Below are 10,548 nucleotides of genomic sequence, written 5' to 3'. Positions count from 1 at the left end.
TATATATATATATATATAAAAGCACTGAAGAAGGTGGATTTCCTAAGGCCACGGTCATAGCCAGGGCAAACTTGAATTTGCCCTTCTGGGATCTGCTTTGAGCCTCAAGTGTCAGCTGGAGTTCCCAGTGGTCCACAGAGAAGAAACCCTTTAGATCAGCTCCCCTTCGTGCCCTGTTTCCCTTGCAGATAACTCTCTGGGGCAACACTGTTGGAAAAAACTGTATCACATGGCCCAACCAACCATGGCTCCCTCCAGGCAGCCAGCCCGCCAGTGACCCCTCACCTCCAGCATCTGCTGTAAGGACTCTGTGAGACGCCTCAGCTCCTTTTTCTCTTGCTCCACACCCTTGAGGCATCTTGCAGTCAGTTCTAGCTCCCTGCAGGGACAGAGGGCTGGGTATGGCAGTGCCCACCCCTCCCAGGCCCCTTTGTGGCTTCCGCTTCACAGAAGCTTATACGGCTTCCCTATACAGCTCAGAGGGCTCTTTGGAAGGCCAGCCCCTCACATGGCTGGGTGCTGCCAGCAGCTGTAGGAGCCCAGGGCTGAACGGAGCAGATCCCGGCCAAGTGGGGCTGAAGTCACTTGCTCCAGGTGTACATGAATCTGTCAAAATAAATCCAGGGCCACCCCAAGGGCAAAGAGGAGTACTGGAGAAACAATGGCCTCACCCTGTCTTCCCTGGACAGCCCTTGCTACAGTCTGCTCACTCTGACATGGGACATGGCTGAGGCCCTTCTCTGGGGTGACAAACTCCTTACTGCTGTCTTAACAAGCCTGGGTCCCCTTGGGCCTTTACACCTGGTTTCCCTTCCTCCTGCTTGTGATGCCTTTTCCTTCTCCCACCCATTTTCCAACTCCTACCACCCTTCAAGGCCCAGCACAATCTAACCTCTGTTGAAACCCACATATATCTTAATTCCTATAAAACAGGGGGTCTGTGCTGTGCCCTTGAGCACCTGTTTGTACATTATTGTAAACATTGTTGATGTTTCCTGGGTGTGAGTCTGGTTTTCCCAACCAGATCCTGAAGGGAGAGAGGGCTTATCTTCCATTCCAGGGTCTGGCACAATTCTGGAAGTGAGCAGGTGCTTGGCTATTAGTTGATGAGAGTCTCTGAGCTTCTCCCTCCCCAAAACACATGTCTAATGACTTTCTCTTATAAAGTTGTTTCAAGAACACTCTTTCTGGGCTATCACTGATAATCAGTAGTGATGATGGTGCCGGTGATGATAATGATGGTGATGGGGACAACAACCAGCACCATTAACAGTAACCGGAGCAGTTGTCTCCAAATTCATGGATAGGCTACACAGAATGACCTGCAGGGACTTCCCTCGTGGCGCAGTGGTTAAGAATGCGCCTGTCAATGCAGGGGACACGGGTTTGATCCCCGGTCCGGGAAGACCCCACGTGCCGTGGAGCACCTAAGCCCGTGCTCCTCAACGAGAGAAGCCACCGCAATGAGAAGCCCGTGCACCGCAATGAAGAGTAGCCTCCGCTCGCCACAACTAGAGAAAGCCCGCGAGCAGCAATGAATAACCAACGCAGAAAAAAATAAAAAAGGAAAAGAAAAAGTAACGACCTGGAGAACTTTTTAAAGTACAGTAAGTCCCCTACATACGAACCCTCAAGTTGCAAACTTTCAAAGATGTGAACAGGCATTCGCATGTCCCATCACCTAAGTTAGTTTACGTGTCTGGCGTACATTGTCACGTGCGTGCATCCTCTACAAATGGTCGTGCTTTTGTGCCCTTTACTGTACAGTACTGTATAGAGTACAGAGTACAGTATCTTTATCTCAAGCCCAGGAAAGAGCTACTACCCACACATCACTGGATCGTTTTTTCAAGAGGGTAGATAGAATTGAATCCAGCAAGGAACCAGAACCTGTGCCATCAACGTCAGGTGTGAGTGAAACTGCAGCTTGTCCTCCATCTCCTGTTGCTGACGATCCTTCAGCTCTACCATCTCCCACCTCCTCTCCCTCCTCCAGTCAGTAACTCTTCCTGCCTGTTCACTCGATGCCAGCCCCGGGACGCCAGTTGTACTGTACTACAGTACTTTTCAAGGTACTGTGCTGTGAGATCGAAAAAGTTTTCTTTATCTTCTGTGTTTGTTTTTTATGTATTATTTGTGTGAAAAGTATTAGAAACCTATTACAGTACAGTACTATACAGCCGATTGGGTCAGTTGGGTACCTAGGCTAAATCTGTTGGACTTACAAATTGGACTTAGGAACAAGCTATTGGAAAGGAACTCGTTCATGTGTAGGGGACTTACTGGATAGATTTCTGGGTCCTAACTTCAGCAGATTCTAATCCTCTTAGATGGTTATAATATGCAACTGGGTTTGCAAACCATACACAGACTAAAGATCCCAAGGGACAGACATCATTAGCCGGAATGTGAAGAGACTGTGCGGGAAAGACAGGGAATGTTGGGGATTTTGGCCAAGGGCACCTCCAGACCAGCCTGACCTGTCTGCCCCGGGTAAGGGAGGTTTGCCCGAGGCAGGAGGGGGTCGTTGCTCATGGGGATTTCTGATTGCACCTGCCCATGCCTCATGCTCCAGGGTGCAGAAGTGGCCCATCGGTGTGGGGTCTGCAGCTTTTTCTGGGCACACTCCAAGGCCCGGAGCATTGGGAGGACAGATCTAAACCAAGTCATCAAGCAGTGAGGATCTCCTGGGGGGAGGCCTCTCCAGCCTAACGGGAAACATGGGTCCTATGTGTCCCAGCCTGGGTGCACCTTGCCCCCGCCCCCTTCCCCCAGGCACCACCACCACCTCTTTTTTTTTTTTTTTTTTTTTTTTTGCGGTACGCGGGCCTCTCACTGCTGTGGCCTCTCCCGTTGCGGAGCACAGGCTCCGGACGCGCAGGCTCAGCGGCCATGGCTCACGGGCCCAGCCGCTCCACGGCATGTGGGATCTTCCCGGACCGGGGCACGAACGCGCGTCCCCTGCATCAGCAGGCGGACTCTCAACCACTGCGCCACCAGGGAAGCCCCACCACCACCTCTTGATCTGCTCCTGTTCCATCTTCAGCTCCTGTACCACCTCCTCAAACTGCTGCTTCTCGGCCTCCAGCACCTGGTTCAGGCGCTCAAGCTCCTAAAGAGAATCAGAGAGGAAGAAAAGCGTCACAGGCAGCAAAGGGCTCCTGAGGCCAGAGAGCCCCGCTCTAGCCCAGGGGACCCTCTGCGGTTCAGCGCCGTCTGCACCAGACCTGGAATTAAGCCCGAGGAGCTCTGGTCCCATTCAGTGACACACAGTCTCAATGAAACCGAGATCTGTGATGAACTGGGCTCACTTAAAACACACTTAGAACATATATACATATGGATGTGTGTGTGTGTATAGAAATGAATCACTTTGCTGTACACCTGAAACTAACACAACATTGTAAATCAACCATACTACAATAAAAATTTCAAAAATAAATAAACAAAAAATAAAGCAAAACAAGAACACACTTAGCGTGCTGAGCTAGGGTTTAGAAAGGATCCCAACATTATCTCCTGCGACAGGATGTGATGATAATTCTAGATGTCTGCTCCACTGGGCAACTCCAGTCACTCACACCCTAAGGCGTGTTGGCTGGCCCCCAAGCCCTGGAGGGAAACGTGTGTGTGTGTGTGTGTGTGTGTGTGTGTGTGTGTGTGTAGATTTCCATTAAAGATCCCTGGAGTGGCATCTGTTAGAAGCGGCAAAGGAAAGCTATTCCCAATCCCAGAGTCAGAGAGTAAAGCCCTTTTCCTCAAGGCATCTGGGAAACAATGAGCACGGGTGGCTGCAGCCTCCCCTGGACTCACCCCCAAGGGAACAGTATAGCCAGAAAGCCCAGGACAAGCTGGCCCGGGGAACCAGACCAGTCCCTTCAGGATTGCCGGCGAGCTCATGTGTTTTCCCAGCAAGCAGGTGCCCCCCAGGGGTTCTGTTTTCCTGGGGTTCAGTGGCAGGTGGTATTGAGGGGTGCACTTCAAGCGAAGGGTGGTTAGAAGCATTTTGTGACAACTGTTTTGTTCTTCCACATTTTACGCTGTGGGAGGATATTATTTCTAGATCCACTTTCTCTCTCATCTTCTAGCTCCAAATTACGCCCTCATTCTTCACCCAGGGGCTTTGTTCTCAAGGAATGGAAACCCCACCAGGGAGTGGGGCTGCCTGTAGGGAGAAGTTGCCCTTGGCTTTGAGGAGAATCAGAGAAGGAATAAAACCCAAAGGAAAGGGAAGAGTCCGATTAGTGACCCTAGAGTCACTAAAACTAATGTTTTCAAAGAACGTTCAATGACATGGAAGACTGCTGAAGGTACAGTGTTAATGAAAGGTATCATGAAAAAGGCCGTAAAACTGAATATCTGATGTGATCCTATTATGTTTAAGATATATATAAGAATATTATATAGGAAAAAAGACCAAGGAAAAACACCAAAAAGTTGACAGTAGGGGCTTCCCTGGTGGTGCAGTGGTTAGGAATCCACCTGTCAATGCAGGGGACACGGGTTCGAGCCCTGGTCCAGGAAGATCCCACATGCTGTGGAGCAACTAAGCCCGTGCGCCACAACTACTGAGCCTGTGCTCTGGAGCCTGCGAGCCACAACTACTGAAGCCCGTGGGCCTAGAGCCCGTGCTCCGCAACAAGAGAAGCCACCACAGTGAGAAGCCCGCGCACCGCAATGAAGAGCAGCCCCCACTCAACGCAACTAGAGAAAGCCCATGCGCAGCAACGAAGACCCAACACAGCCAAAACTAAATAAATAAATTTTTAAAAAAAGTTAACAGTAATTACTGATCAGTTGTGGGGTTAAGGATAAAATATGTTTTCTTCTTCATGTTTTCCAAATTTTCTACAAAGAGCACGATTTCTACCATTAGGGGTTAAAGTTCTATATTAAAGAGGAAAAAGAAAGAAAATCTCCTTCCTGGTTGCTCCCTTCCTTTCCACCTTCCATTTCATCTGGGTGATTCTTAAATGAAGCTGATGTCCAGGTAGAGCCTAAGAATGCTGATGGGAGTGGAACACACAACCTATAAAGCCGAAGCAGCCAGAACTTTCTGTTCACGCGGCCCAAGGCGGCATGAGTGTCTGCGGCACTGCTGCCGTGACTGGGGTGAGCTAAGACCCCCTGCAGCTGAAGACTTTCTCCACCACATCATGCTTGTGCTTCTGACTTTTTTTTTTTTTGCTTCTGACTCTTGCACCTGACTTAAGTTGCCAAAGTATGAGGTTGGAAAGAAGGCACTAGACGGCAAATTCCAGCTCCACGGAAGGAAGAGCTTCCAGATAGTGGAGCAATAATGCAAAGGATACCTCCGGAGGTAGTGAGCTGCCCATGCCAGAATCAGGATCAGTATCCATCAGGGAGGTCGGCAGAGAGCCTCACCTTGAAAGGGGCCATCCTTTCCAGCTCCAAGAGTCTGAGTTCTGACTGGGAGCACCCCGCATGGCAGGAACCCTGCCTGACTTGGCCCTGGGCATTTCTGATTTCCCATGTGCCGGCCCACATGCAAGGCTGAGCTCTCACAGTTCAACCAGAAAAGGGAAGGTAGGCAGGCTGCCCTCCTCCAGGGAATAAGAGTGATGATAAGGGAGCCAGGGACAACTGAGGGACCTGCACCCAAGGAACGGCATTGTCTTCTGACCCCAGGGCAGAAGAGCCCAGGATGGCTCCCTTTGAACTCTCAGCTCGTACCCCAAGAGTTCCCCGCCCTTTCTGCCAAGTGGAGGATGTCAGAGCTGCACCGTCACACAGCGCGTATCTGCACAGGCCTTACCGGTCCACAAAGCACTCCCTGGCTTCTATTTCACTGAGCCCCTCAGCAACCTGGGAGCCAGCCAGGCACAGCCATCACCCTTACTGGAGCATCACAGAGCCGAATTTGTCCTAGGTCACACAGTCAGTGATAGACTGGTACCAGACTGCCTCTTGGAGACCAGAGAATCTTCAGCTTCTCGCTGGGCCATTGTACCAAATGCCTTTCTAAGTGGCCCAAGCAAGGTACTCCCAGACCATCTCTGTGACCTGGAGTGGAAATGGGAAAGGTGAAGGAGGCAGGTGGATCCATAATATAAATGAACAAGTTAAGGAAGGAAAACCCTTGACAGAATGACTCCGTGAGTTCTATTCCCAATCTAGAGCACACAGCTGACACTGGAATGAGAACCTGAGCGCATCCTCTCCCTCCGGCCAGCCCAGAGCAGCCTTCACCGAGGTGGACCCAAGCTGGACCCAAGTGAGTCCTGTTCACGTTTTGTACCCAAAACCCAGGACGTTCACAGCTGGCAGGTCTCCTTCCTTCAGCGTGCTATGGCTTTAAGCAATGTCTGTGAGCAGTGGGTCTCTGCTGGCCTCATTTCCTGGCTAAAGACCTAGATAGAGTGTCTAAATTTTCCTCGGGCTGACTGCTGTCCCAGATTTAGTCTCTCTGATGGATAAGTTTGTCTCTCTCTGCCAGCGGCTGTGTCTGTCACTCCATCCCATCCCCTGGCTTCCTAAATTACCTGCTTTTAAGTTGCTGACAATCCACCAGAAGTCTCACTTTTCAAAATGTACAGAACTGTATAAAGAAAATGCCAAAATGCTAACGTGGGAAGAGCCCAGATGACAGCCCGGACCCAGAGGCCCACACACTGCTGGCGGGGAGGAGGCTCAATGCCACCATGATGCCAATCCTCAGATCCATGAAGTCCTAATACAAATCCTCAATAGATTTTCTTTCCTGTTTGTTTGGGTTTGGGTTTTTTGTTCGTTTGTTTGTTTTGTAATTGACAAAATGATACTGAAGTCCAGCTGGAAGAAAAATTGGGCAAGAATATCTGATACATTTTTAGAAGAAGAAAAATGAGGGTGGATTGTCCTACTGGATTAAAATCAAGATGTAATGTAAAATTATAAGAATCATCGAGTCATTCCACGACATTTATCACGCACCCATCCTGGGCCAGGTGCTCTGCCAGGCCCCGGGAGTGTTTGGGGTGCTACAGGGCCATGATGCTTCTTGACTGTCGGGCCCGTTTCCGAGCCCAGTGACGGGTGGTTGGAAAGGGTGAGGAGTTTGCAAAAGTCAAGTCAGAGAGGCAGGCACTGAGCCCAGGCTGATGGGCCCAGCCCTGGACTTGCCTGGGAGAGACAAGGAACAGGCACCAGGCAAAGAGAAGTGGACCAAATCAGGCCCTCCCTCTGCAGGCACCTCAGGGTATGCCGCTCTGGGGCTTGGCGCCCAGGCAGTTCAAGTGCAGGATGGGCTAATTAATGACCGTAACACTAACAAATGTAGATGTTCATTAAGCACCTACTATGTGCTAAGCACTTTCTATGTAACACCTCACTGAATCCTCAAAACATCCCTGATAAGATGGGTTCTATTATTATCCCCATTTTTCACATGAGACTATTAATGTTCAGAGAGGTTAGGTAACTTGCCCAAGGTCACACAGCCAGAAGCAGTGAAGGTCCAATCCAGACACAGGCAGCCTGACTCCAAGTCAGCACCGCTAACCACTACCCTACCCTGCCCTTCAGGGGTGGTCATGATTTCTCACAACAGGCAAGGCCCAGTGCTGCATGGAGATCCCAAACGGCATGGACTTCAGCAGCCCCCGTCTTCAAATGAGGCAAGGGTCTCCTTCACACCACAGCCTGTCCCCAGCCAATGCTTGGCCTCCTTAGAACTTGTATGTTGACATTTAGAGGATGAAGGAACCTCTGATATCATCCAACCCAATCACCTTTATGGTGCCAGAAGCCCCGCTATGGATGAGAAAGGCCACCGCAGCCTCCTGTGAATACCACCAGTGACAAGCAGCTCATTACCTCCTGACACAGCTTATAAAATTTTTGAATGGCTCTTTCTCTAGAAAGTGATCACCCACCCTTTTTATTTTCCTCCCCCGCGACTGGCAAGGAGAAATACACTTCTTGCCAAGAAGCAACAGCAAGTCCCAAGCACTGTCATCTCATTGGCCTCCCTGCTCTGCCCGTCTGATTTCCCAGCGAGTTGTCTGGGTGCCCATCTCCCCTACACCACTCCCTAATGCCAGGAACACAAGTCAGTACACTGTGGCTGTGAAAGGGCCCACAGAGCGGGAGACGGCGGGGAGCAGCCTCGATGCGCCCCTACCTCTCTCTGTTCCCTCTGAAGGCAGAGTTCTTCAGTCTCTTCCATCAGTTTGTCTGCCAAAGCAAGTACACACGCTGTCACGAAAAGCTCACTCCAGGTCCAGTCCTGAGGGGTCAGTGCCTGCGATCACCTCCGTCACCCCCAGCTCCTCCCAAGGAAGAGGTCGGCACTACCGTGCCCAGGCCAGAGGAGGTGGGGCAGCTCCCGGGGACGGACGCTCCATGCTGGCCTGAGCTGCTACACTCCCGTCCCGGCACTGTCCCTGCTTCGTGCATTCATAAGACAATGACATCTCATCTTTGGAAGCTCAGGTGGCTCTCTGCACCCCCGGGTTAACCTCTGTGCTGGTGTCTGGCTAGTGAGGCAGGGCAGGTCCTGGGGGCAGAGGGTGTCTGGAGCAGGCAGAGGGGAACCGGTGCTGGGGCCCCACTTGTCTAAGCCGGGGAGAGGGTCCCAGGCAAAGGACCGACCTCCCAGGCTCACCTGCTTCTTTCTCAAACAGAGCATGCCTACCAGCCAGTCAGGAACACAGGGGCCTAGAACCTTAAAGTGGGCTGGGGGTCATAACTGGGACCAAGTCCAGACCTTTGGGGCCCTGGGCAGGATAACGTCAATTCCATTAGTGGGACCCTTACCGCATGCCTGACACAAGAGCTTCCAGGCGTTTTCTTATTTAACCTGATCCTCATACCACCTCTAAAAGCTAGGAACAAAAATGTCTCCATTTTAAGGACGAGGAAACTGAAACTTAGGCTGAGCTGCCTAAAGATACACACAGCTGATGAATAAATGACAAAGCCGGGTCCAGAGGCCAGGCTCCTAACCACCAGGCTATCCTGCCTCCTGTCACGCTGGCCCAGAGGACATGTATCACGCCATACAGCCCTCCAGGCTCCGAGCCAGTCTCTGGCTCCTCATAGCCTGCTAAGCCCCACCCAAGACACGCTCTCTCAGTGCTGCATCAAGCCCTGGGCTGCAGCCCCCGGCCCTGAAATGCTACCGTCAGGCAGCCTCAGTTTCCAGCCCATCCCTCAGCCAACCTAAATACTCCTGCTTCTCCTTGGCCAGCTGTAGCCCCTGGGCCTCTAGGCTTTTGATCATGGCTTCTCCCAGCTGGGCATTCTTCCAAGTCCTGGGGAGGGAGGGCAGATGGGACAGGAGAGAAGAGGAAGAAACACAAAATCGTTAAAACAGAAGGGTGGAGGAGAAAGAATATGCATGGTGTGTACTCGCCATTCTTTCTCCTCCAGAATCCCAGCTCGCATTCCCCTCGGCACCCGCGGCTCTGGGCACGCCACCAGCATCGATCAGTTACAGTCCCCGGAGGCTGGCCCAGGCTGCAAAGTGGGCCACCGTGGGCTGGGCCAACAGAACTTTGGGAGCAGGGAAGAGATTGCTTCCTGGACTGCTTTCTACACCATTGAATGCCCACCACGTGGCACAAGGCCTGGCACGGGGCAGGCACTCAGCATTATTTGTGGAACTAAAAGCACGACCCAGCATGAATAGGCATGGGCTGGGACAGGGGTTTGTGTGCAAATGGATAGTGCTGGGCTGGAGGTTTCTGTGATCTGGACTCTGATGTACAAAGCACCAGCTCTGGTCTGAGCTAGGGTTAATTATGGGCCTGGGGAGATGAGACGGGTGTCAGGAGGCAGCCAAATCCTCCTAGCGATGCTGGGTTTGGTCCTGAGAGTTGGAGACAAACGGTGCCCACGTCTGCCACCTGTGACGCTAGACAAGCAAACTCACTTGGCTCAAAGCTCACTTAGGAGACCCCCCAAAGATGCTCGAAACCTGGTCTGTCTCCTCTTCCCACAATAACCAGCTCCCACAGCCCTGTCCTCCCCACCCTGCCCTCCCCTAGGATGCTCAGTGCGCACCGGGATCCCGGCAGAGAGGCAGGGAGATCCGGGTCGGCACAGCCCACACCCTTTTCCCTTCTGGACCCTCAGGCTGACCCCTCCTGCCCGTGCGCACTTACACCTTCCCAGACTCCTGCAGCATCTCCAGCCACTGGGTCTGCTCGAACTCCGACTCGGCAGCCAGCAAGATGTTCCCCTGCCAGGAAGAGGAGCCATGGTTGTGCCTGAGAGGAGGCCAGCTTGAGGACCATGGAGGCCACAGCCAGCCCTCTGTAGGCCCTGTTCTGCTCTCCCTCCCGACATCCACAAGTCACTGACACTCTTCCCAGGCCAGCCCACTGGAGGGGTTGCCCCTGGGGAGCCTGGGGTCCCAGAGAAGCTGCTGTGCCCCTGCTGAGCCCAGGCCAAGGGGAGAGCCTTACTCACGTGGAAATCCTGGTGGGAGATTTTCATGGCATAGGGCATGCTGGGCTCTTCCTTAGCCTCCACCAGGCAGCCCCCCAGAGGGATGACACCCTGAGAAAGAATCAGAAGAGACCCCCACCCCCCCACCCCCGCCCA

The 10,548-nt window shown here is 52.3% G+C and overlaps 1 protein-coding gene across 1 annotated transcript in view; it reads right to left on the bottom strand.

Annotated features, from left to right (window-relative positions):
- PLEKHD1 (pleckstrin homology and coiled-coil domain containing D1) overlaps positions 1 to 10,548 on the bottom strand; it is a 28,253-nt gene that overhangs the window by 5,658 nt on the left and 12,047 nt on the right. The window contains exons 3-8 of the mRNA XM_024739593.1: positions 10,414 to 10,503; positions 10,107 to 10,183; positions 9,163 to 9,254; positions 8,123 to 8,175; positions 3,018 to 3,112; positions 286 to 379 (exon numbers count right to left, since the gene is read on the bottom strand). Of these exons, the coding sequence (XP_024595361.1) occupies positions 286 to 379; positions 3,018 to 3,112; positions 8,123 to 8,175; positions 9,163 to 9,254; positions 10,107 to 10,183; positions 10,414 to 10,503 (501 nt within the window). The remainder of the gene's footprint in view (positions 1 to 285; positions 380 to 3,017; positions 3,113 to 8,122; positions 8,176 to 9,162; positions 9,255 to 10,106; positions 10,184 to 10,413; positions 10,504 to 10,548) is intronic.

This window comes from Neophocaena asiaeorientalis, unplaced genomic scaffold (genome assembly GCF_003031525.2).
Source record: "Neophocaena asiaeorientalis asiaeorientalis breed wild unplaced genomic scaffold, Neophocaena_asiaeorientalis_V1.1 scaffold348, whole genome shotgun sequence".
In the NCBI taxonomy this organism is placed as follows: Eukaryota; Metazoa; Chordata; class Mammalia; order Artiodactyla; family Phocoenidae; genus Neophocaena; species Neophocaena asiaeorientalis.
Note: the sequence above shows the minus strand (reverse complement) of the source record. Positions and strands in the feature narration are given on the sequence as shown.